Source organism: Cheilinus undulatus, linkage group 2 (genome assembly GCF_018320785.1).
Source record: "Cheilinus undulatus linkage group 2, ASM1832078v1, whole genome shotgun sequence".
Taxonomy (NCBI): domain Eukaryota; kingdom Metazoa; phylum Chordata; class Actinopteri; order Labriformes; family Labridae; genus Cheilinus; species Cheilinus undulatus.
This window is the reverse complement of record NC_054866.1, coordinates 26,017,161-26,044,807: the sequence shown is the minus strand read 5'-3', so window position 1 is coordinate 26,044,807 and position 27,647 is coordinate 26,017,161. Positions and strand designations below refer to the sequence as shown.

The window sequence follows — 27,647 nt, the reverse complement described above, 5'->3', positions numbered from 1 at the left end:
GTAAAATCATGCTGAATGAGTGAACCTAATGCAAAGAAAAACCTGAAAGCCTATTCTAACACATTTAAGAACAGATATTTAGAATATAATCCAAATGAATAATCCCACATTAGTGTCCCCAGTGGACAATATCAGTATGTACTCTAAACATTTGATGTTTGCCAGTGATGTCAGAAATCAGACACAGAAAATTAAATTCAAAAGGACAATGCAAAATTGTTATGGTATCCTGAGGTATTATATAGTATTGTACAATAAGGTAGCACATATTGTATTGTACTGTGTTGTACTGTATTGAACTTATCATACAACACAGTTAGGGCTGCAACGATTCGTCAACATAATCGTTTGTGTTGACTATAAAAATTTGTCAACACGGGAATTCAAGTGTCGACGAGTCGTATTATTGTTTTTTTATATTGGTAAAATCTAGTACCAACCAGTAAGGACTCATCTGTACTTGCAGTTCACTACAGGAAGTGGTGGGGGCAGTATCGCTCCCACTGTTTACATTAGTCACAGAAACTGAGAAGAAGAAGTTAAACATGGCGGAAAGCACGGAGAACACACCAAAAAGCTGACCCAAAGCTTCCAAAGTTTGGGAACATTTTATAGAAAACAAATTGGCGAAAAAAGTCAACTGCAAACTGTGTCAAGTCAAACTCTCATACCATGGCAGCACTACGGCAATGCACAAACACCTGAAACGTAACACTGTAGCTGCCGCGTCTTCAAATACCGCGAGTGGGCAAGTTTGCAAGTTGCATGAATATCTTTTAGATCTTTTTCATTTAGTAACTGAGCCCTCTGTGCTTCAGTCACGAGGATAATTCCAGTGGCCTACTTATAACGTTGGTGCCGTACGTTAATCAGTCAGAAAACCATCTTTGATATTTGCTAGGGTAAAATTTTTTTCAGTAACGCTATTTAGTGTGCAATTTACTTCAGTTATCAGTTCAATACTTTTATATTAGAGGAAAAACAAATCTTGACGATGTTGCAACTTGAAATGTCATGTCAATTTGCTAAACCATTAAGTTTTCACAGGTGTGTATGCATAAGAAGGCGAGGTAAAACGGGGATCCAAAATAGTATGCCAAATAGCCACGACTAGTCGACTAATCGTAAAAATAACCGTTAGATTAGTCAACATAAAAAATAATCATTTGTTGCAGCCCTAAACACAGTATGGAATCATATCATGTCGTATCATACTCTAAGGTATCTTATCATACTAGTATAAAGTGTAAGGTTGTGATGTGTTATGTCATAACATATTGTATCCTGTATCGTACCGTAAGGTATCCTGTCATACTGTATTACATAATGCTGTATCAATCATTATGTAAAGTATCATGCTGTATTGTATCTTATTGTATCATACTAAATCCTATTGTACTGTACCATATCATATTGTGTTGTGTTGTAGTTGAGTTTCAACTACAGGCCTTCTCCTTTCCTGGCACCTTCTTGCATAATCAATTGCTTACATCACCCATGCTGCTGGAGACTTGACCTGTACTTATCTCTCAATGCCTTCAGACTCTGATTTGAGGTTCAAATCTTATGTTCAATCATTTTATTTTATATATCTAAGGGTGTTATCGATATGAGCTGAATATCTTTTCATCACTGTGTGTAAGCTTCTGCACAAGCAGCCACACTTCACATGTGACTCAATGGAGAGCACTTAAGCTGCAGCTACTAAAGATCAGACTGACTCACACACAATAAAGAGGATAGTCTGGGGTGCTACATGCAACAGGAGCGCTGCCTCAGACCCAGAATATTGTAAAAGCCCCGTTTATCCATCTAATTAACTCATCTTTAGTTCTATTCATTTAACCACCAGAGATTAAACTTGGACTTGCACAGTGAATTATCGCTGCCTTAAAACAACCATGGCTGGACCTGACAGCTTTTCTCTGCTGAAGGCACAAGCAAAATTAAAAGAGTATATCGGGCAGCATTTTGGATTTAAAAACTAGAGGAAGACAGAGGAAAGACAGACAAAAGAAAGGCCATGTAACAGTTTATGAATGTAACATAGTGTGGAATCAAAGTTTTAATGCAGATCTTCCTGTTGGAAGGTTCCTTGTTCTATTTCCAATTTTTTTTTCTCTAACAATCTCTTTAATATTCAAGCAAAACATGTGTATTAACAAAAAAAATACCTACATAAATTAAATTGAATTGAATTGTGAATCAAATTGAATTGGAACCTGTTGAATATGAATCAAAGTGGTGACACCTAGCCCTAATCTTATGAGGGATATTATAAGTATTATTCTAGGGGGGGTCACGTTCATTTGATGATGATGTTTGATGTCAGTTGGATGGCATCCCAAAATATTTGGTTGATTTTAAGTTAATGTTACCAAATAATTCCATGAGGTAAGGTTCATGTAAAAACAAAAATAAGAGATTCTCTTATTCATTTTATATCATGTGATATCATTTAGTGTCGTATTATACTGTAAACTGGCAGATACATTACCAAAAAATGCCAGTCCAAACTGAAACAAAGAGAAAAGGGTTACCCATGCAAGTTTTAGTTAGTGCAGCAGCATTTTTAACAGGTATGGTGCAATTCCCTTCCCAGATCATCTGTTTTAATGCAGTTCAACACTGAGTCAAGCTGAGTATGTGTCTACATATTGATTTTGATCAAATTTTCACACTTTTGCACAGAAAAGTTATCATAAGCTTCAACTCTTGAAGTGAAATAGTATGAGTATTTAATAGAAGGGAATTATTCACAGCCTGAAAGGACAAAAGGAAAAATAACAGTCACCAACAGCTCCACACGTCAGTATATACTGTTGGGATATTGGGGACTGGGAAGAAATGTGAATAGCTCTTTTATTTGTATCTCCACCAGACATAACATAAAGTACCTGGATATATGCCATCTCTATGGTACTTCATAGAAGCTAGGCTAAACAAGACTGAGTCCGTTTCTGAGATTTAAAGAACATTAGTCCACTGTGACTCGAGACCCATCTAAACCTGAGAAGCACACCCATTGATTTATATTTCCCAGCATCATTGAGGTGCTGACTTTAAGGATTTCTGTTCCTTGTTCTTTTCTCTTTGCCCTCTTTCCCTCTCACTACATACATCATCTTCTATTCCACCTGTTTTCCACCTTCTCCCTCATTTTTTATCCCACATTCCTCCAATCTTTCTCTCTCTGCCTGCTTCTCTCTCCATCCTCTCTCCAGAGCCTCCTTCTTTTTCTTCTCTACAGCATATCTCATCCCTCTATCCTCCTTTCTATGCTGTCATCACCTGACAACCACCTGAACTGCGCGTTGCTATGGCAACCCCTCTGCCCTTTGTATGTGGTCTGGGAGGGGTGGAAGTGCTCCTTTCAATATTACACACACATACAGTAAAAAAAGTGACACAGTCAAACTTACATCCTGTTTTTGGGATTGAGGGTAACAAACAGGGTACCAAAACAGCAGGATATCCTGAGGAGACCAGTGTGAGTGTACATGTGTGCTTCTGTGTGCGTGGTGTTTGTTTTTGTGAGTAAGGGAATGACAGACCATTAAAAACTCAAAAGGAAGAGGAAGGGCGAGATTGGCTGACTGTTGCTGAAAACTGCGTTAATATTTTAATCAAGGTACTTTTAAACCAAATAATAAAAGTCTGTAAAAAAATAAGTTGCGTTAACTAGCAGAATCCAAAAAAGCTGTTTCAGCTTTTATCTGAGTTGATACAACACATTTTCAGTAAACAGTACTGGAGTATTTTTCATCCTTTTACTCTAAACATTTGACAATCATCCCTTAATCTGCAGAATTTTCCAGAATGTCTTTGGACATTGTGCTTTTGGACTAAAATATCAAACAGTTAACAGTGGGGTTAGTTTTGGGGTCATGGTTCAGTATGGGATCAGTTCATTGATTAAAAAAGAACATAAAGTCACACATTTATCATTCTAGTTTTCCCTTATTTATCATAATAATTTTTAACCAATATTAGTGCAGTTTATAGTTTATTGGTTGTCACGTAAAAGTCAATGTGTGTAGCCTAGTTGAGTAATTTTGTTTTGATTTATATTCCCTTTTGTCTATCATTAAATAATAATATTTTAAATGCTCTAGCGTTTCTTGTCCTTAGGTCTCTTTCTATGTAGTTGGGTCCCTGTGTTGCCTAGATTGGTCCAGGTTAACTAGGACTAAATGATTTGCAAAAACAATCTAGTTGCAATTTTTTTCTCTAAAATTGCATTTGCAATTTAATATTATTATTAGGTTCCTCATCTTGTGTATCTTTTAAGGAACACTCTCATCATACTTTTAAGCATTTTATTGCAAATACTTGGCAGAGAAGGCTCTGCTCTAAAGATGCTCCCTTGTTAGTCAAGAGCATGCTTTGACTTTCACGTGAGCACATAGCTAGAAACCCCTAAGGATGGATATACTATTGGCAATGGATACTGAAAAAAAAAAATCAGAAGCAATTAATCCGTAGTAGCATGAATCTAAATATGAGGGTGCAACAAGCTCTAAGCTATAAAGGAGGTGGCTAGGGTGGAGGAGGTAAAGCTTTGCCAGCAGCAGCATGGTGCATCAGCATTAATGCTAGAAGTGATTAGTAGGAAGTACGTCACATTCAAATACATTGCTGTGTTAAGAGAAAGAGCTGTGATTGGCTTGGTATCAGCTGGCTATCAGCTGTTTGTGGCTTGGGGTATGACTTCAATGAACTAACGCTAAGCTTCATCAATATTAGATAGAATGAACTATAGGGCGGAACGATTTAAAAATAGATGTAATTGCAATTATTTTTACTCCTATTGCAAGTTTGTTATAAATTGCTTTATTGAAGGGGATTATCATTTTCATGTCACTTGTTCTGATTAAGAAAAACACAAAACATACAAAGTTGGATTTTTTTAAACCATTAAAAAAAATCCCACTTGAATGTTTGCACAATGTGCATAAAATCTCTGCTACTGCAAAAAATGAATGTATGAAACTGGTATTTTGACACATTTCAAGTTAAAGAAATATTGCGACTTGTATATTGCAGAAGGCCATATTGCGATTTAATCTAATTTGTTACAATGTTACAATGTCATTAAGCTGACACTTTTATCCAAAGCATACATTCGAGAGTAAGACCAACACAAGTAAGATCTAGACGAGAAGAAACAACATCAGTAAGTGCCACAAAGTGCTTCAGGTCCAATTGGATGCAGGTGCTGCCATGCAGTGTTTAAGGCAAAGCACCTAAAGTATACGATTTTTTTTTCTTTTTTTATAAACACCAACAATGAAACAAGCAAAATGTGAGATCTCTCATCACCATCCATTTGACTTCACAACAACTAATTACCAAGTACCAAGTGCTGGGTCACTCACAAAGAGCTGGGCAAAAAAATCCCAGAAGTAGAGCAGGACAGTGCAAGCCAACTGTAGTTGGGAGACTCATTCAACCACTGGGGACAACAGTGGAGAATAATCTGGCCAACCCTCAATGTACTACTGGGGACAACAGTGGAGAATAGTCTAGCTAAGGGCATAGTGTTCTCTAAAGAGCTGGGTCTTTAGCTTTCTCTTGAAAGTAGAGAGGGACTCTGCGGATCAAATGGAGTTGGGTAATTCATTCCACCACTTAGGGACAACAGAGGAGAAGAGTCGAGCTAGTGACTTAGGAGCCTGATGCGCTGGAAGTACCAGGCGCCTTTTGCTGGCTGAGCGTAGTGGGCAAGAAGGAGTGTCGACCTGGATGAGGGACTCCAGGTAAACAGGAGCTGTTTTGGTTACTGCTTTGTAAGCAAAACTTTGTAAGATTCAATGATTTTAATTAAATGCAAGCCGCAACTTGAAGCCAGTGTAGAGAGATTAAAAGAGGCGTGACATGAGCTCTCTTGGGTTGGTTAAGACCAGATGTGCTGCTGCGTTCTGGATCATCTGCAGAGGTTTAACTGTGCATGCAGGGAGGCCTGCCAGTAATGAGTTGCAGTAGTCGATGTGTGATATTACAAGAGCCTGTACCAGGAGCTGTGCTGTATGTTCTGTCAAGTAGGGTTTGATCCTCTTGATGTTATAGAGGGCAAATCGGCAGGACCGAGCAATTGAGGCCACATGAACCTTGAAGGTCAGCTGGTCATCAATCATGACACCAAGATTTCGGGCTGACTTAGTGGCCATGAGATTATTTGATCCAAGCTGGATACTCATCCGTGGTTCGACAGTTGGACTGACTGGGATGATTATAAGCTCAGTCTTGGGCAGGTTGAGCTGAAGGTGATGTTCCCTCATCCATTTAGAAATATCAGCAAGGTAGCATGAGATCCGAGCGGAGACAGTTGTGTCATCCGGTGGAAAGGACAGGAATAGCTGTGTATCATCTGCATAGCAGTGATAAGAAAAGTCATGGAAGCGGATGATTGCACCAAGTGAGGTGGTGTATATTGAGAAAAGTAGGGGACCAAGCACAGACCCTTGAGGCACCCCTGTTGATAAGCCATGGTTGGACACTCCTCCCCTCCATGATACTCTAAAAGGTCTTCCTGTGAGGTAGGACTTAAACCACTTGAGGGTAGATCCTGAGATACCCAGTGAAGAGAGTGTGGAGAGGAGGATTTGGTGGTTTACCATGTCAAAGGCAGCAGACAGATCCAGCAGTAAGAGAACTGAGGAATGACCAGCTGCTCTAGCCAAGCGCAGCGATTCCGTTACTGACAAAAGTGCAGTTTCAGTAGAGTGGCCCCGCCTAAAGCCAGACTGATTCTGATCAAGTAGATCATTGTTCTGCAAGTATTCTGAGAGCTGGTTGAAGACTGTGCACTCCAGTATTTTTGATAGGAATGGGAGAAGAGAGACCAGCCTGTAATTTTCCACCAGGGCTGGGTTGAGAGTGGGTTTTTTGAGCAGTGGTGTGACCCACGCTTGCTTGAATGCAGCAGAGAAAACACCTGTGGACAGAGAGGAGTTGATGATACAAGTTACAGCAAGCCTGATAGTGGGCTCAATCGCCCGAAAGAGATGTGATGTATCGGATCAAGCGGACAGTTTGTTTTTGTTTGATAAAACGCCTTCTTAGCAGATTTTAGAGCAGAGGTAAAAGAGGAGAGTTTTTGCTGATAAGCAGTCAAGTCAGTGGATTGTTTGGATTTACACCATTTTCTCTCTGCCACCCTGAGCCCTGCCCTCTGTGCTCTGATGACCTCAGTGAGCCAGGGACGAGGTGGAGTATTTTGAGTAGGCTTAGACACCAGATGGCAGAGTTTGTCCAGAGAGGAGGTCAGTGAGGAGCAGAATGTGTCTGTAGCCTCGTTAACAGTGAGTGTGAAGGACTCATTACACGAGGCTAAAGCAGCTGAGACCTCGTCAGACAGCTGTGTTGGGTCAAGTTACCAAAGCTTTCTGCAGTATGATGTTAACTTAGGAGTAGATTGTTGAAATTCAGGTAAGTCAAGCGAGAACTGGATGAAATAGCGGTCAGAGTGGTGAAGTGGTGTCACACTGGGATTAACTGCCCAGCCCTATTTACACCCTCTGTTACCTCAGATGTATGGAAGCATATAGTGCTCAAAATTAAAATGAAAAGTCTAATTTGAAAATTCAAAGGCAATAACAGAAATGCTGTTCCATTTTCAAAATAACTGTGCATTTTTTGACTAATAAATAGAGTGAAATTAAAGTTTTTCAATTTTCATTTTAATTTTCATCTTCAAGCATGCAATTTTCCTAACATAATTTAGTTGAAAAAGAAAAGGGACGTTTTCTTTTAATTTTCAGAAAAGGATCCGCTAAATAGCTCTCATAACTCAAAACTCAAAACTGACAAGAATGTTCAGTTATCAATTAATTTTCATATTCAATTTGAAAAATGTTTGACAATATTACAATGAAATAGAAAAAGGCATAAGATATTTGAATTTTCTGAAAATGCTCTGTTATTTAGCTCTCATTATTTAAATGAAAAGTCTAATTTGGAAATTTAAAGGCAAAAGCAGAAATGCTTTTTCATTTTCAAAATGTGTGTGCATTTTTTGGCTCATAAGTAAAATTAATATTCAATTATTCAATTTACATTTTAATTTTCATCTTCACTTTGCTCAATGTTCAACATTATGTAAATGAAAAAGAAAAGACATTTACTTTTCAATTTTCTAAGAATGCGCTGCATAATTGCACTCATTATTCGAATGGTATTGGCTGTTTATCAAATTAAAAGGCAATACCAGAACTGTGTTTTAAATTTCAAAATGTGTATGCATTTTGTGACTCATAAATAAAATGACAATGCAATCTCGTCCCTTGTGTTTACATTTCATTTGTCATTTCGCACATTCCTTATCATCGTCCAAAGGACGAGTCCAAACGATTTCGCTTTTGCTTTCCCCACTGGCACTGCTCTAAAGCTCTCGTAAATCCAAACAACTTGAAAAAGAAAAAGAAAAGGGGAAGGTGCACGAGAGTGACGTCACCCCCCCCGCCTTGCTCGGCGGTTCCATCCCCCCACTAGTGAGGTCATATGAATACCTATGAGACCATAGGAATAAAAACGTTATAGAACCACATGGGAACCGTAATCGGAGGGCTATGACTTCAGTTATATTTTACAAATTAAATACATTTTACCCATGTCTATTATCTATTTTAGAAATACAGTAAAAAGGGGAATTTAGGTCCAGGGTTCATGCTAGACTCTCGTAGCTGACCGACCTCCAGAATTCCACTAATAATGCATTTACAACTAGAGTTATGAGAGCTATTTAGTAGATTCTTCTCTAAAAATTAAAAGCATGCTTGAAGATGAAAATTAAAATGAAAAGTGAAAAACTTTAATTTTATTTATGAGTCAAAAAAATGCACACATATTTTGAAATAAAAAAGCATTTCTGTTATAGCCTTTGAATTTTCAAATTAGACTTTTCATTTTAATTTTGGGCACTATATGCTTCCATACAGATGTTGTTAAAGGAGTTTATCCAAACTTGACAATTTTATTTGTCAAAGAAAGAGCAAAGCCCTGTCCTACCCAAACACTCTGTATGGGAAGTTTTCTCGATGAATGCGAAATATACCATGCAATGGCTATATCAAACAGTCTATCTAGCGTGTCAGGTTAGACATGGATGCCTTTCACTCTAAGTATGTCCACACAGGCAGCTCTAAAATGACCAAACAACAGCAACTGGTTAAGCTTATAGTGAGGTCATGCAAGGTGTAGCATGTAACTGAAAAAAGCAGAGAATGTTTTAAAAGATCTTAATTTCTTTGAAGGTCAGTCACTTTCTATGCTTCATTCATTCACAACTCAGGGTTTCCATCCATTCATTGCTCCTTCAGCTACACAAAATCTCTAAAGACAGTCACCTTGTTACTTCAGCCTCCTGTATACTCTCCCCCACTCACTTACTTTCTCCTTTAACTTGCTCGCTCACTCTCTGTCTGATTTCTTCCAGCCTCGATGTGTCTGCCTCACTTTCTCAACTTCCTCCTCAATCAATATACTTGATTTTCTCTCCCATCTTTTCCTGTCTGCACTTCTCTGCTTCTCTGCAGCTCTCTGCTTCTTCAGCCTGTGTGTGGTGTGTGTTGTCCTAGGACGTCTTTCACATCCACTTCTGCAGAGTAAGCGAAGGTAAAGCTGGGAGATTAGGAAGAGAAATGAAAGAGAAAAACAGAGAGCAAGACGATAAAAGCTATTAAAGTTATTGCATATATAAAGTGCAAACAATAAGAAGTGATGTGTAGTAGAAATACTGCAAGTGAGGTATGTGTGTTTATCTTTGACAGAGAACAGGGAAATAAAAGAGAAATCACTATCCCTCTCTTGTTCTCAGACATCTTTTTCCTTCTATTAACCTTGTCAAAATCAATGTAGATCAAACAGTAGAGACAAATGCATAATTAATAACTCAGCTATACTGGATGTGAGCACAGGCTAATGCTATGCAAGATTAGGCCACAGCAAGACAAGAAAAAATGGAAGGTAAAGGAGAGAGGAGGAGGAAAATGTCATTAGAACTGGGGAAATAGAGTAAGATTTGATCATTTCATATATGATTGATTTACAACCCCAGCTGCAAAAAAGCTTGGGAACTGTGTAAAATGTAAATAGAAACAGAATGCGATTGTTTGCTAATCTCATAAACCCATTTTTTATCCACATTAGAACATGTAGCATCCCCTCTTTAAACAAAAGCCTGAAAACCTCTGTGTAGCGAGGAGACCAGTTGCTGGACTTTTGAGACAAATATTGTCCCATTCTTGTCTGATGTAGAGTTCTTGCTGCTTAACAGCCCTGGGTTTTCTTTGCTGTTTGATGGATGTGGTATGTGGTTTAGCATTGTCTTGATAAAATCTGCAGGCGTCTGGATGGGAGCATCTAAAACCTGTATATACTTTTCAGCATTGATAGTGCCTTTCCAGATGTGTAAGCTGGCCATGCCATAGGCTCTAATGCAACCGCATACCATCAGAGATGTGGGTTTTTTGAACTGTGTGCTAATAACAAGCTTGATGGTCCCTCTTCTCCTTGGTCTGCAGGACACGGCATCCATGATTCCCAAAAACGATTTCAAATTTTTGATTTTTTTGATGACATAACAGTTTTCCATTTTGCCTAATCCACTGTAAATGAGCTTTGGTCCAAAGACAACAGCAACTTTTCTAGATCATGCTCACATATAGCTTCCTCTTTGCATGATACTGCTCTAACTTGCATTTGTGGATGGTATGGCAAACTGTGTTGAAAGACATTTCTGGAAGTGTTCCTGCGCCCATGCAGTTACTTCCAGCATAGAATTATGCCTGTTTAAGGCCCTGTCCACACGGAGACAAATTCAGACGTATACGCAAAAGTTTTTTGTCATATCAGTGTTTCATCCACACAGAAATGGCATTCTGGGTGACAGTAAACGATACTTTTTGAAAACGAGTCCCAGAGCGCACAAATCCGTTAACGACTACCGTTTCGTCTCCGTGTGGATGGCCAACCTCATCTTTCTTGAAATGATTATGTCACACATATCGTAGCCCTCTTAAGATGCCTGCACAGGTTTGGCCCAAACAACAATGGCTAATTACAGGGTTGTGTTTGTGCTGCAGAAGCTACTGAGCTTGTTATGGCTTTTACAGCAAAATCTGATGCTCCTTTACCACCACCGTGAAACACGTACACCATATGTTCTTAAACGCGGAGAACAACCAGAAGGTCAACTAGAAGAAAGTTTGTGTCAGTCACCTGAGGCCTGAAGATCATGAGCATCCAATATCAGCCTTTGGCCTTGTCCCTTGCACACAAGGGACTTCTCCAGATTCTTTGAATCTTTTACTGACACTGGACATTCAAAGTCTTGAAATTTTACATGTGGGGAACATTTTTCTGAAGCTGTTCCAAAATTTTCTGACACACTTTTTTGCAGATTACTGAGCCTCAGCACATCTTTACTTCTGAGAGACTCTACCTCTCTAAAATGCTCCTTTTAGACCCGGTCATGTTACTGATCTGTTACCAATTAACCACATTAGTTGCAAAATGCTACTCCAGCTGTTTTTCATTGGTACCACTTTCTTTTCCAGCCTTTTGTTGCCCCGTCCCTACTTTTTTTCAAATGTGTTGCTGCCATCAAATTCAGAATGAGCTACTATATTTCACATAATAGTAAAGTGTCTCCCTTTCAACATCTGATATGTTGTTTATGTTCTCTTGTATATAAAATGTGAGTTCTGATTTTATTTACATTTTACTTTTTTTGGAATTGAAGTTATAACCTCTACCTAAAGACTCATATCTTACAAAGAGTGCAGTAAGGCTGCAGGGAAAGAAGCTGACACATGGAGTCAGCCATAGGCTGGCCTTTTTGGGCAGTACAGTGAAGTGTGACCCCAGCCTCAAACTATTCCAGTAATGTTGATCGTGGGAGGAGAATACAGGACAAATAGCAAACACTCACACGCCTTAACACACGCACATACACACATAAAGCATGGAACTTTTGATTGACATGTGGGAATTGCTGCTGACTTCTTGAGAGAACTGGTGCGGTAAAGGAAAAGAAGGTTACACAACAAAATCTTTACTTGTGTTCTTTTTTCTGGCACTTGTTCTTCCTTGCCCTGTCTATCCAGCTCCTTCTCTGTTTGGATAAATGCTTGTGTCTTTTTTTTCTTTCCCTGTTCTGTCTTTTACAGCCTGCAACCTCCCTCTGTCTCCCTCTCTTCCCCTCACTTTCTCTTCTTCTTCTGTCTGTCTCTGTTGGGCCCCCTGATTGGCTGGATTTCTATCTGTTACACCAGGAGGGAGCCAATGAGTAATCACCAGTGTTCGACTACCTGGGTGTCTTGCAGACAGAGAAACGAGAGGCAAGGGCAGACATGCCATGCTGAAATGCCATTGTTATAACCCTAAGAAGAGCATGAAATTATGTTTTTATCTGATGCTTTCATCAGATCAATTTCTTACATTGTGCATCTGCAAAAGAAAATGCAGAGCTCACACATTTACCATGCACACGTACATGATGCACACACCTACAATTAGGAGGGAATCCATTGTCCTACTGAGTACTGGGGGGGCGGGGGGTTGTTGCTAGGCAACCTCTATTTCTAAGGTGAACAAGACAGTGCTGTGGGAGAATAGGGAGAGACAGAAAGGGGAGGTAGAGTGAAGGAGAGAGGGGAGATAATGAGTGTCTGAAACCAGAGGGGTTGACCACGGGATGTTCACCCTTAATCATTCAAACCACATGGAAATGAAGACACACATGGTCAAACACACACTCACAGAATCAATTACACCCTTATCTTCCTTAACTTGATCATATCAGTAAATGTAAATATGTATGATGAGGATATTAAGGCCTGCAGATGGAGCAGCATAAAGTAAAAATTTGTCTGTTGAGCACTGAGTGGGTCATGCATGTAAGTGTTTTTTTTATATTACGCTAAAGCTTACAGTTTTGCTGTTTTCTTAGAGTGGATATGTGTATGTGTGTGTCTATGTGAAGCCAAGCAGTATCAACATGGCACAGAAAATCGAACAGAAAAGTCTTCCTGTGCAGTCTTTCACACTGTTGGCAGAGAGCACTGCTTGCTTTCTGCTCAGACACCCCTCAACTTAAATGCTTAGTAAGAGAGGTATGCTGACACAGCCTTCTTCTGGGAAATGTATTTTGGGTCTGTGTATTCTGACAACTCTGCAGAACACTGCAAAGTGGATGTCTAATAGGCGAAAGAAAAAAACTCATGGTAAGGAGGAAGCCACTGTTGCACACCATGTTTAAAAAAATAAACACAAATTTCTACCCTCAAGCTTGAATTTGAATTATGTAGATGATCAGAGAGCTCATTAGTTTACATCATTTTCTGCTTCAAGGTTCATAGACCATGTCTCGGCAACAAAAACGAGTTCCTTTCACTAATTTAGGACGTAAAACCTCAAAAATCTTCTAGCTAGATTAGGCAGCTGAAATTAGTTTAAACAGGCAATTCAAACAATGTTTATGACATTTAAGACCTGCAACAGCCATAAACGGGTATGCAAATGATGAAGTCTCTGTAAAGTGAAAAAAAAAAAAAAATCTGTATTTTAAGTTTGTTGTAAGACAGGCCACTGTATCAAGAACCACCAGGCCAAATTTCAGTCATGAAAAGCATTTCTAAGTTTATAATATTAAGCTTCAAAATCATAAAAAGGCAGTAAAATATGCTCCAGGATTGTGTGGGTGTGTCATTTGAATGAGCTGAAGGCACACCCACTAACAAGAAATACAATCCTCCCAAACGAAAAAATAATAATAATAAAGAAAAGCTTCTAGTCAGAGCACAGCTGCCTGTCTTAGTGCCGGAGCAGAGAGATGGAAATTCGGATAAAATTTACTGTTTTCTGGCACAAATCCCTCCATTATGATACTTTTCATGACCCGAGGTCCACTGTGGCTGGTAGATTTTAGAAATTTACCTCACAGTGAACAAAAACGCAGTATGTAGCTGACTGTTAACGTTCATTGAAGGCTGTAATATCAGCTAACAACAGATGAACTGCTTGGTAATTTTATATCGTTGTAGCATTAGGAGGCAAATCCAAAATTCAGTCGCACACAGATCTCTAGGTTTTCACATTTTTCCATCAACATTATTCCGACAAATTTGTTGTGATAAGACACACATTTGCATTTCACTTCACAAGGACTTTAAAGGTGAAATACCAGAGTATGGCACCAGGGATACAATAACTGCATCACAAGAATCATCAAAGATCACAGCACCTATAACATCCAACCTCTTCCTCTTCCTCTTTCTGCAATATGAGCCACTGAATACAATGTATTAGTTGAAATAAAATCTATGAATTTACTTCATTAAAAATAAACACAGCATTTTGCTAACAATGCGATTTAATTCATATTTTTGACAACCACAGTCTTAAGCCTTTGCTTGGGTCCATCTGGAATTTCACCCTCTGTAAGAAAAGGAGGGACAGAGCTCCTGTGCAGCAACACAGAGAGCAGACCTCCTGAGTGGAAACAGAGCTGAGCCTGAAATCTAGCATCCTATAGAAACCTTCACAAACTTTGAGGGTAAATTGGGGCTTAAAGGTGTGTAGAATTGCTAGTGGAGAAAATAAGAAGCAGTCGAGGCTGTGAAATGGCTACATTGTCTTTTTTGTAGGTTGATATAGGGCTAATTTATAAGCAAAACCCATCTGCTGCCTCAACCTTACAAGATTCATGAATACTGTGAAGCATTTCATAAATCTGAAAACAGGAAGAGAAAGCACCTAAAAAAGAGCAAAAGAAACACTAAAACATCTGTGAATATCCAAACAGGAATAAGGAAACTGAAACCATATGTGGCCTGCAGCACATGTGAGAGATTTAAGTTATTTGAGGAATGAATTAAAAATAAATCATGCCACTTTTGCATGCAAAATATCTAGAGTGGCTGCACATTCAATGAGAAGTTTTATTTAAAATAACTTTATAGTAAAGTTTTAAACATTAGGTGACCTTTTCATAACTCTAAGGCAGTATAGCTACATTGCTACAGTTAATTAATTTGAATAATGTATCATAGAGACTGCAATGAATTCAAGCACCAAGATAATGAGTCCATCTGGTACTGATGAGTTTGTCTCACTAAAGGATTTATCCCACCTCATGCATTATTATAACAGAACTATAGTAGAAAATTTAGCTCATCTTAAACTGGTACTGGAGGATGTTAGCTGCAAAGATAAGTGTCCTCTGCTTGAGTATATTTCAAGGACTTTTACTTGTGCTTCACCAAAATTTAGCAAGAGGCCCCATAAGAGGCTTGAGTGATCAATCATTTAAGCCTTTCACTCAAATAGTCCAACATTTTACTTCTTACATGCTCTTGTCTGGTGCTTATTTGCACTTAAACAGTTTAGGATCAATTGCTGACAACTGTGCTGAACCTTTTCCACAGCAGTAACTGCTGAAGAGTCAACTAGTGTCACATGTAGTAGACCAGTGTTTCCCTGCCATTTTTCCTTGAAGCCCCCCTACACGCTCCTCAGAAAAGCGGAGCCCCCCTAGGACCCAAGAGAGAAGAAAAAGTGACACATTGTTGCCAAAAATCAACATAGACTTTAACTGTTCCATTGATAAAACCCTAAAAAAGGTCCATGCATACTTTTCTTAACAAAAGAACTTTGTATGAACTACTTTATAACTGCTTTATCATGGTTTTAGTCAATATTTGCAAACCTAATTTTGGCAGCCTCAGAGCAGACAAAGTCCTGCGCCCCCCCTAAGATCTCTGGCGCCCCCCCAGGGGGTCCTGGAACACAGGTTGGGAACCAAGGTAGCAGACCTTAAATTTTCAAGATTGATGTACTGATATGTCATATTTATTAAAAATTTCCTCAGATGCAACAGTGTGATTTGAATTGCAATGTATTAATCTGTGTATGCAAACAGGGGTCAGGTGCATGGTGTATTATTACTGCAAAAGTCAAGGGCTAGTTTCACGCTATGAAATAATAATGTATAATTATGTAACATTACGACACATGAAGCAAATACTCAGAACTATTTCTCGAGTAAACACCTGAGCGGAGTGACACAGTGCAGCAGCCATGTCTGGAGTGTAGTTCTGGCTTTGCCTTAGCTTTAAAACATCTCCGTCTCCGTTCCATGATTATTTCATAGCGTGGTGAATGTACAGGTCACAACTTGTCCACGAGAGCGTTTTAAAGTTGTTGGATTGTGTATTTGATAAGTTTGATGAGGGAAAGCCGAAATACCATCTGCTTACATTGAGTTGGCACAGCAGGTCCAAACTCGGCAGCGTCGATCTAAAAATAGCTTGCACCGACAACTGAAGGTAACGAACCTATTACTAAGACTATAGGAATTATGGCATTGGGCGAATTTGCCAAAATGTTGAAGCATCACTTTAAACTAATACTGCACAAAAAATGATATGTTTTCATGTTTTTATTGAACAAAACATGTAAACATTCACAGTGCAGGGTGGAAAAAGTATGTGAACCCCCAGGCTAATAACTGTTAGACCCTACTTTGGCAGCAGTAACCTCAACCAAACGTTTCCTGTAGTTGCAGATCAGACCTACACAATGGTCAGGAGGAATTTTGGACCATTCCTCTTTACAAAACTGTTTCAGTTCAGCAATATTCTTGGGATGTCTGGTGTGAATCGCTCTCTTGAGGTCATCCCACAGCATCTCAATCGGGTTGAGGTCAGGAGTCTGACTGGGCCACTCCAGAAGGCGTATTTTCTTCTGTTGAAGCCATTCTGTTGTTGATTTACTTCTATGCTTTGGGTCGTTGTCCTGTTGCATCACCCATCCTCTGTTGAGCATCAGTTGGTAGACAGATGGTCTCAAGTTTTCCTGCAAAATGTCTTGATAAACTTGGGAATTAATTTTTCCGTCAATGACAGCAATCCCTCCAGGCCCTGAGGCAGCAAAGCAGCCCCAAACCATGATGGCCCCTCCACCATATTTCACAGTTGGGATGAGGTTTTGATGTTGGTGTGCTGTGCCTTTTTTTCTCCACATATAGCATTGTGTGTTCCTCCCAAACAACTCAATTTGGGTTTCCCCTGTCCACAGAATATTTTACCAGTAGTGCTGTGGAACATGCAGGTGCTCTTTTGCAAACTTCAAACGTGCAGCAATGTGTTTTTTGACAGCAGTGGCTCCCTTCGTGGTGTCCTCCCGTCAACTCCATTCTTGTTTAATGTTTTACTTATTCTAGATTTGTCAACACAAATGTTAGCATGTGCCAGAGATTTCTGTAAGTCTTTAGCTGACACTCTAGGATTCTTCTTCACCTCACTGAGCATTCTGCGCTGTGCTCTTACAGTCATCTTTACAGGACGGCCACACCTAGGGAGAGTAGCAAAAGTGCTGAACTTTCTCCATTTGTAGACAGTCTGTCTTACCATGGACACATGAACATCAAGGCTTTTAGAGATATTTTTGTAACTCTTTCCAGCTTCATGCAAGTCAACAATTCTTGATCGTAGGTCTTCTGAGAGCTCTTTTGTGCCAGACATGGTTCACATCAGGCAATGCTTCTTGAGAATAGCATTCAATACTGGTGTGTGTTTTTATAGGGCAGGGCAGCTTTAACCAACACATCCAATCTCATCACATTGATTGGACTCCAGGTTGGCTGACTCCTGGCTCCAATTAGCTTTTGGAGAAGTCATTAGCCTAGGGGTTCACATACTTTTTCCACCCTGCACTGTGAATGTTTACATGTTTTGTTCAATAAAAACATGAAAACATATCATTTTTTGTGTGGTATTAGTTTAAGCAGACTGTGTTTGTCTATTGTTGTGACTTAGATGAAGATCAGAACACACTTTATGACCAATTTATGCAGAAATCCAAGAAATCCCAAAGGGTTCACATATTTTTTCTTGCAACTGTATATTGTGATGTTCGTCGGTTGCTAAATTAGCCCCACATCATTAACAGTAGCTCTTTAATCATTTTCAGTTCCAATTGATATGTGTATTCATGATACAAAGAGAGCATTTCAAGAATCACATGATATGTATGTCCCTTGTTAAAGCTTTATATCAGCTGAATGTCCTCTTCCATCCTGGTAAACACTTTAAATTTCACGCTAGATCAGCTATTCTGGTAACCACTGGAAACAAGACATGTCATGGGTTTCTTCCAATCAGAGACAAGCACCAGGGTCCTACCCTTTCCGGTTTCCTGAAATTTATTTCATGCTCCATGAAATGTATTTGTGTTTTGTGAAATGTATTTTTGTTCTGTGAAATGTATTTTTGTTCTGTGAAATTTATTTCTGTTCTGTGAAAAGTTTTTGTGTTTTGTGAAATTTATTTGTGTTCTGTGAAATATATTTTGCGCTTTTGAAATCTTTATTCCTATTGGCCTTCAGGGCCACCGTAATATTCAGACCCTAACAGAGCAAAAACCCAGCCATGAGGTCAAAGGATGCTGTCTCTGAACTCAAAGATAGGATTTTTGCAAGGCACACATCTGGAGACTACAAAAAATTCTGCTGCACAGAAGGTTCCCAAGAGCACAGTGACCTCCATAATTCACATATGGAAGAAGTTTGGCACAACAGGATTCCTCCAAAAGAGGGTTGTTCAGCAAAACGAAACAATCGGGGTAATAAGGGCCTTAGTAAGATTGGTGACCAAGAATCTGATGGTCACTCTGACCGAGCTCCAGAGATCCTGTGTGGAGCTGGGACAACATTCCAGAGGGACAACCATCATTGCAGCCATCCACCGATCTGGGCTAATGGCAGAGTGGCTAGACAGAAACATCTAGTCACATAAAAGCCCGTTTGAAGTTTGCAAAACATTCCATGTGAAAGCCACACAAAAATGTTTATGATTGGGCCAACCTAAGTAAGACTTGATCTAAATCTGCCGTGTGCTCAGATGCATCTTACAGAGGAAATAAATCCTGTTCAAGAAGAGCTGACTGGTTCCTTTGCTATTATTTTCTATTTTTTTAATTTTCCTCCACAGAATTTTTACCTATCAAAGCATTTGTGTTTGCTAGCACAGCCTATAGTTTAATATAAATAGATTTCAGCAGAGACACATTCTATACACAATAGTTGATCATTCAGATCACACATAATGCTCTTACAGTCAATCTGAAACTGGAAGTTTATTCCTTCTACTTCTCTATAGGAGATATGAATGTAAAAAAGGCACTGCTGGGATTCAAACCTAGGATCTCCTGTCTACTAGACAGGCACTTTAACCAACTAAGCCACAGCACCATGCAAAACCTTAACAAAGGTTTATAGTCAGCATCTCAAAAAAACAGGAGGAGGACATCATTTCTTTGAGTCAGCTGCTGTACAATGATCACATATGAGTACAGAACAAGTGTAAAGAGTAATGTGATGGTTAACTGAGTTTCACTGCATTAGTACTGCACAACCTAAAGACCTTAAGACATGTACTGATATTTTGTGTTGTTTGTTGTTGAAAATAGAATTAAAATAGGCTCTACAACCTTTGTTCTCAACTGGTGGGTGAGGCCATTTTCAGTGGGTCACAGATGTGTGGTAGGGAAAAATATGTGGCAAAAGTCTTTGATGTGCTTTTATTTTGAAGGATTACTCTCAATTTTTTGTTTCATCTCATCTTGAGTTCCATCTCAAATCGAAACGGCCCCACTTCTCATTATTAGTTGGTTATGATTAAAAAGTTTGAGAAATTTGGGTGGCGATTTGTGGAGAGAAAGGTGGTAGACCTGAATCTAGACCTGAATCTAGATCAGATGGAAACACTGCTCGACAACACGCTACAGAAACTGCTGGACTATGATTTATGGCCATGGCAGATATAAGGTTAAGAGACAATGGTGTGCACACTCGAACAGCAGTTAGCTTAAAAAAAGTGGCGCTCCAACACCAACTGTGCTCAATTTAGAATACCTAAGGAGTAATGAGGACGATGGTTTTACTTTGGCTGAATCAGTTCTGTACTCACACACACGCATATCCAGTAGGAGTCTGGGCAGTCTTACCTGTGCATAGTCCCTTTCCAGCTGTCCTTTCTTCAGACTGTAGCTCCTACACACACAGAATGAGACAGGTTAGATTAATTCTATGAACATTTTACAGTGTGTAGAAATATATGGACCTAATGTTTACCACTGAAACTTTGTGTTTTTTAAGAAAAAGCACAAGTGTAACATTTTTGATCTACTCGAACCACTCTCTGCACAACAGAAATATAATCTTTAGGTCTCTTTGTTTTTGACAGTTCTTTTATTTAGAAAATGCCCCCAACAAATGTGCAAACCCCTTTAAACTTTCCCCATTCTGGGAATGGAGACAGTGGAAGCTCTTATCAGAGCACAGGAATGTGCAGAATGAAAAACACAACATTAGGTATACGATCAGACAGACAGATAATTATACTGGCACTGTTTACAGAATGAACAAAGCCGCATAGGATGACCTCATGAGGAGGTAAAGCATCTTATTCTTATGTCTTAAAATTAGCCTTCTGTGTTAAAGTACACTCAGTATTGAAAACAATGTGAAGGGTAGACTGGCCATTGACATTTACAAAGACATTTCCTCAAAATGACTTTTTCTGAAGCAACCACAGTCTAGTTTTTTTTCATATGAAAAAAATATATATTATGCTCGAATCCCTCATTCCACTTGGTGACTTTTTAAAATATTTTATAGATGTCCTTGTTTATTTCAGATGCAGTTTGTATCCCCTCCCAGTGTTCGATCTTCATATAAAAATTTATTACACAAAGATTCAAAGAGATACTGAGTATTATTAATTTCTTTGGTGCTGAATTGCCTCAAGCCTGCTTTTCAGTCACATAAAATTTCACTTGTACAAGTTCAGTTGTAATGGGACAAAAGCAATGTACTGCTGTGTTTCAATGTGAGCACAGATGTTTGATTTAGACCACAGGTGACTGTTAAAAGGTGAAAAGGCAGTATGATATGTCACCTTTAAACCTAATAACTCCTGTTTACTGAACACACAGATGAACCCACTAATCCAAAGCGCCATGTCATTGACCCTGTATTATCTATTTGCTCAAAGCTGACACCAAATTCCCAAACAAGCTTTACATTTGCAAAGACCTGAGCCAAAGCTTCCCCCCCCCCCCCACACACACACACACACACACAAATCCCTGGATGTTTCTCTCTTAAAACTATTCTACATAAAATGGTAATGTAACTGGATGATTCAGCAGTAACATGTACCATCATCCTAGTTCTCATTAGCATAGAGCATAGAGAGATTATGCAGAAATTATGCTCTCTAGGCTTACAAAAGTGTTGTCTCAGACTGCACCAGCTTGATTTTCAGTCAAATTAGACTGTACGTGAAGGAAGCATGTTATTTTTTTCATGAACATGAAGAGATTGCCCTGGAGCTACATGAAAGCTATGCTTTCAAAATATCTAAATCAACAGCACTTTGAAAATGGCCAGAGGGCAGCTGTGGTAAATTCTCTAAGACCTGTTAATCTAATAAAATACTCAATGCTTCCATGTTGTCATAGAGGGTTGGACTATGGGTAAGGAGTGGTTTTGTCATGGCATAAGGAGAATTTAGAATTATCACTTCTTTATATACAGCTGTGAGCAAACATGTTTTGCAACTGATAACAATAATTCAAGCTTTGCATGCCCGATCCTCATCATGGGTCTGCACCCCCCTGATTAGATCCCATTTTCACCCATCTTTGTTTGATCATTTTTACTAAAACCCTGCTCAGAACCCCCTTAACAAGCCTTTAACAAGTGATTTGCATGACAGCTATTGAGTGAGACCAAAACATCTGCATGTGAGTCCAATGCTAATGAGCAATCAATCTTAAAGGCTACTCCACCCTTTGACCCAATTCATATGTAAATGTAAGAAAACAACCATCTAAAGTGAAAACCAGAACGATAATAGTGTGTAGGCTTTTTCTGTGTTCCCATTCAAAACAGTTCAAAACGTTCATCTTAAAAGCCCAAATCTCAGTCCTGCTCACCCTAGTTACACAGAAATTAACTTGTGCCGTATGATATGATGTAAAACAAAATTACCATATTATTCAGATACAGTGGCTCTGCCTTAATTGATACATTGAAAGACAATCATATCTGACACATAATAACCCCAAAGTGGATAATGAATGTATTTATTCACTGGACTTTACTATCAGTTTCAAGCCTTATCACACTAAACTTTTAATTCATTTCTACAGCCATTTACCAGCTGTCTTCTTCTCTTTTCCTCACTGTCAACCTCTCCTTGGCAAATTTACCTTGTTCATTCTGCCCTCACATGCATGCCATGGCAGGGAAATCTATTTAGAGACTCAACATTTTCAATTCTATTATCAATATTTGGCACCAGTGACTTTATAACCATATTACAAGCAAAGGCAGCGCTTCTTGTTGAATGTTTTCCAATGCATAATTCTGTGTTAAACCTGCAGTGTTCCTCTGCATTCTAAACAGGGGCTGCTTTTCATATCTGGGTCTAACAGCTGAAAGGAGACATGATACATTTTTAATAACTAAACCAGTCTTTTGAATTCTGCACAAATATAAAGCTGCAAAACTGTCAATGATCTACTGCAAGAGACCTGCCATGTTTTTAGTGCTTAACTCCACCCTTGTGCATGTCAGCTGAAACCCTACAAGCAGCCTCTGCTGATAGCTCAGATGAGTCCACCCACCCCCACCCTTCAGCACTCAGTCTGCAGACTAGATCACACATGCTCAGGCAGTAATGCAGGCCTCGTTGGCGCAGTAGGCAGCGCGTCAGTCTCATAATCTGAAGGTCGTGAGTTCGAGCCTCACACGGGGCATGCTGTTTTAACAGTGATACAGGAGTGAGAAGACATGGTGTAAATTAATTCTAACTATATCCTTCATGACAAAGCTAAATGGTGTGCACTGGTGTCTGAAAAACAGTAAATACACCAGAGTTCAAATGCTTATTGCAGTTACATTACATAAAGAAATTATTAAATACAGTCTTAACACTTCAGTTATCTACACATCAAAATAAGCAGATCAAAGTCACATTGTCACATACGAAACTTTAGAAGTAAGTACATCGCACAAGAGGTACTAAGAATAAGCCAAAACACTCTCTCTGTTTGTAGGTGGACAGATAAGCTAGCTCAATTCAAAACTAAACATGATCAATAATGACAACTGTTATATTTTTCATATTAGCACTGGTGTACAGCATTACAAAACACTAAACAATAAAGTCTGTTAATCATACTCTATCTATATAAAAGCATTTTAATCTGCTGCAGCATCTCTAACTCACAAAATGCCATGTTTCAACCATAATCAAAATTCACGAACAACCAATTTTCACTTTCCAAAGTGAAAAGATATAAATACATCTAAACCACTCAAAACATAAGCATGCCAGGTGTTGCAGGAAATGCAATACTGGGGCAAGCTATATCTTCTCTCTGCAAGCATTTCTTAATCTTAATTTGAATAACTTTTCAAAACAGAAGACAACCTATACTCAGAGAAAAGGCACTGCTGGGATTCGAACCCAGGATCTCCTGTTTACTAGACAGGCGCTTTAACCAACTAAGCCACAGCGCCACAACTCCACATGAATAGATGACATATTAAATCGAAAATTAGCCTGCAACTTCACATGCAATTTATTTGTGATAGGATTTGCTTCTGGTTTTCTTCACTTTCAGACAGATTTCCATTTGCCTAAAAACCAGCTGATAAATAACTATGAGCTTATTGGCTGTACATGGGGCAACTGTGGCCTCCCACATTCAGAAGGTTGTGGGTTTGATCCCCTGCCTCTTTAGTCCAGTGTCAATATGTCCTTAGGCAAGACACTTACTCCCATTTGCACCTACATGCAAATACGTACATGGTTTTTACAACTATTTGTTTCTCATTAAAAGAAATTAGAAACTAATCTACAACGATTCCAAGTCAAGTCACTAAAAAACGCACCAACTGTTTATTCACTGATTTACTCCACTTTTGGATCGATTTCCATTGGCCTGGACACAATATTCAACATGCAATTACTGGTTGTTAAAAGGAGAGGAGCAATGCTGAGGTTTTTTGTGAGTCGTGTATTAATAATGTCAAGTATAAACTAAACGCATGCATCCAGTACCTACAATGCTATCTAACTGGGGGTCATGGGGGGCTGAAGCTAATCCCGCTGTCACTGGGTGGGAAGAGTGGTAGCCCCTGGACTGGTCGCCAGTCAGTTACAGTGCTGACACAGAGAGACAAACAACCGTGCATGCTAACATTCACACCTACAGTCAATTTAGAGTTTTCAATCAACCTCATGAGCATTTCTGTGGACTGTGGGAAGAAGCCAGAGTACCCAGACAGAACCTACACATGCATAGGAAGAAGACGCAAACTCTGCAAAGAAAAGCCCCTGCTGACCAGGACTGGAACCTTCTTGCTGTATGGCAAGAGCACTAACCCCTGTGCCAAGCAGCCTTAACATAAATAAAATAAGGGCAAATTACGAGCACATTCATGGCTATACAACTATTTGTTTCTCGTAAGTAGAACTAAGTAACATATAATGATTTCAAGTCAAGTCTCCATTAGCGCAGGTGTTCAGGAAAGATTTATTTTTGGCTGACTTTTATTTAGTGTAGAATTTGGATAATGACCCGTATAACTCTGATGTACAGTTTAAAGTTGATGACACTGTTTTATATGTCAACAGCTCTTATACCAACCTGTTGTAATTAGATACAGAACAACCCTAGAAAAGGCACTGCTGGGATTTGAACCCAGGATCTCCTGTTTACTAGACAGGCGCTTTAACCAACTAAGCCACAGCGCCACACTAATCAACTCAATCAGGTAAAATATAAAATTCAAAATCTGGAATATCAGTCCAGTAATTGAGTCTGCACATATGTTTTACTTGTCGAAGGGTTTGCTACATATTCAAACAGATTTCCATTAAACTTTTCAACTATGGAGATGCTCTCTGGCATCTCCAGGTATGTCTCTGATATCTGGTGTTTGACTACATCATTATTTTTTTTCACCAGGAGGTAAGTATGTTTATCTCCACCAAATACAGTAGGTGGTGAAAGGTCCCCTTTAAGCATAGCTCATACAAATATAGTGTCTTGTCTGGTGCCCAAAAAGCACCATTTTGGTTCTCATTAGACCAAAGAATTTTCCTCCACTTGACCATGGAGTCTCCCACATGCTTTTGGTGATATCTAATCAGATTTAATTTGAGTTTTTATCAACAATGGCTTTCTCTTTGCACTCTCTCATTAAGCTTTGACTGATGAAGACCTCAGGCAGCAGTTATTGTATGCAGTCTCTCCCATATCAGCCGCTGAAGCTTGTAACTCCTTCATAGCAGTCATTCTGTAGGTGTCTTGGTTGTCTCTCTCTTTGCAATTACTTTGTGGACATGCATTTTCATTTACTGTAATAAATACACACACTAAGTGTACACTTAGCAGGGTCCGATACTGACGGTTGACTGGGGCAACTTCAAAAAGCCGACGGGCAAGCATGACTCTGAACTTTTCTATTCATTAATTTTATTATTTTCCTCTCTTATTTCTGTTACTACGGAGCCCCCGAGAAGCCAGATGCAGTGCGTCGCTGCCTCCATTGGCTGAGCGTGTCTGCTGACGAGCAGACAGCTGCTCAGAGAGGGCAAGGAGCCTCTTAAGGCTCAGTTGTGATATGATCTAACTCAGTGATACTCAACTTGCGACTCTCGAGCTGCACGTGGCTCTTTAGTGACCAGCTGCAGCTCTTTTAAGGCTTATTTAGAAAAAAAACCTTACCTAAAAACCTTTATGAAGGTTAACACTGTCATCAGTAAAGATTCATGGTAGGTCACATCAATAAATATGTTACCCACACAAAGAAGACAAGCTTTAACTTCCAAATTTAAACGTTTAGCATAAAATTTTACCGTCGGATGCGCTTAACGGAGGAGCGTGTGTAAGAGAAGAGAGCAGAGGAAGTCGCGTCTCTTCAGTAAGCTCATTCATTGAGGTGTGCTGTCTTGTTTTCAAACTGAAGCTTCCCATTTCCTCATTTTAACTTTTTCTCCAGCCACTTCCTGCCAATGTTCTCTCACACCCATATCTTATGACAATTATGCCGATGCGCGTCATCAACAAGCATAACACACACGGATCACGGATCACACGTGGAGATAACATAATATCTAGAGAAAGTTGTCCAAATGTGGGTGTTTTATTTGATCTTTAACGCACTAATGATCACAAATATTGTCAAAAGAGCAAAAATATAAAACCAAAGCTCCAAATTGAGGCAGGGTGAAACGATGTGTCTGGTAGAGCTGCAGGTGTGAGGCAGGGCTGGTTTCAGTCATTTGGAGGCCCAGGGCAAAGACCATTATGAGGCCCCTCCCCCTTTAACTAAGGAATTAATAATAAGTGGAAAAAATTACAAAGTATCTCTTTTTTGTTAATAAAGCCACAGAACTCCAGTAAATGCCCCAATGTGAGATATAGGCTAAATACCAAAATAGCCAAACATAATTCATCATTTTCTTTGAAAAGCATCTCAGAGCTCAAACTCAGCACATTCTAATGTCTTAAAAAAAATTTTAGGCAGTGTTGGGCCAAAGACTGGTATCTCCAAAATGACCAATAATCAGGGAATTTAAAAAAAGTATCTTTTGACATATTTCATTAATTTAAAATTGGTTAAAACCAAAGGTGACCAATAGCACTGATTTATAAAAACAAATTAAAATCATGAAAAATTGAGATACAAGGTTTTAGCCTGATATCAGTGATAAATAAAATTAAAAAATAAAACAAAAATGAGTGACATATTGTTTCAACTGACACTATACATACATTTGTATCCCATTAACCTCATAATTATCCAACAATTATGATTGTTCACCGTTTTATTTCATTTTAGCTACAGATTAACTGATCTATTATCTACTTTACATTCCCAGTTTGGATTGTGGCTCTTGCTACAGTATTTTTTAGACAATGTGGCTCTTTGGTAAAATAATGTTGAGTACCACTTAGGGGGGCGCGGTATATGAGGTAGATGGTATAAATGATATAAATTTGGCCTACGGAAGAGATGTGGACTCTACCGACCAATCACAATAGCACTAGTTGATGACATCATCATATCTGCCTCAGTGTGACAATGGCTTAAAGCACAGAGACCACAGAGCAGGAGGAGCTGGTTATAAAAACAGTGCTACGTAGAGGTGGGTGATAAACCAGTATTAATACCGTCCTACAGCTGGTGAAGAGAGTGAGTTGTGACACACAGCTCAGGCTGAGTCTAGTCAATAGCACATTTAGCTCTAGCATTATGTGTAGCCAGGTTACTAACCGATTGTCAAGGACTCTTGTCATTGTAACTAGGCACAGTTAGCAGGCAAAAACCCATGTTTTATCCTCTCAAAGTCTGACGGCTGTACCGCAGCAAAGTCAGTGTGCCATCTCTGTCAGCCTCCCTGGGGCTGTAACACAAGTTAAGTGCTGCTTTGGCTGGTCTCAGAGCCCAGCGCTGCAGCTCTTCCTCTTACAACGGCATAAACAACCATTTAAAAGTCTATTTTAACTTATGACTTTCTTTTCCAGGTCCACAGTGAGTCAAAGATCTAGGCTGCGATGTT

The 27,647-nt window shown here is 39.2% G+C and overlaps 1 protein-coding gene and 3 non-coding genes across 5 annotated transcripts in view; 1 reads left to right on the top strand and 3 right to left on the bottom strand.

Annotated features, from left to right (window-relative positions):
• Positions 1-27,647, bottom strand: part of LOC121521537 (F-BAR and double SH3 domains protein 2-like) — a 106,789-nt gene that overhangs the window by 58,678 nt on the left and 20,464 nt on the right. For both annotated transcript variants that reach the window (XM_041805616.1, XM_041805623.1), the window contains exon 3: positions 20,008-20,053. In XM_041805616.1, the coding sequence (XP_041661550.1) occupies positions 20,008-20,053 (46 nt within the window). The remainder of the gene's footprint in view (positions 1-20,007; positions 20,054-27,647) is intronic.
• trnam-cau lies at positions 22,755-22,827 on the top strand. The gene has a single exon. It is a non-coding gene; the product is annotated as a tRNA-Met (tRNA).
• On the bottom strand, positions 23,520-23,593 carry trnat-agu. The gene has a single exon. It is a non-coding gene; the product is annotated as a tRNA-Thr (tRNA).
• Positions 24,760-24,833, bottom strand: trnat-agu. The gene has a single exon. It is a non-coding gene; the product is annotated as a tRNA-Thr (tRNA).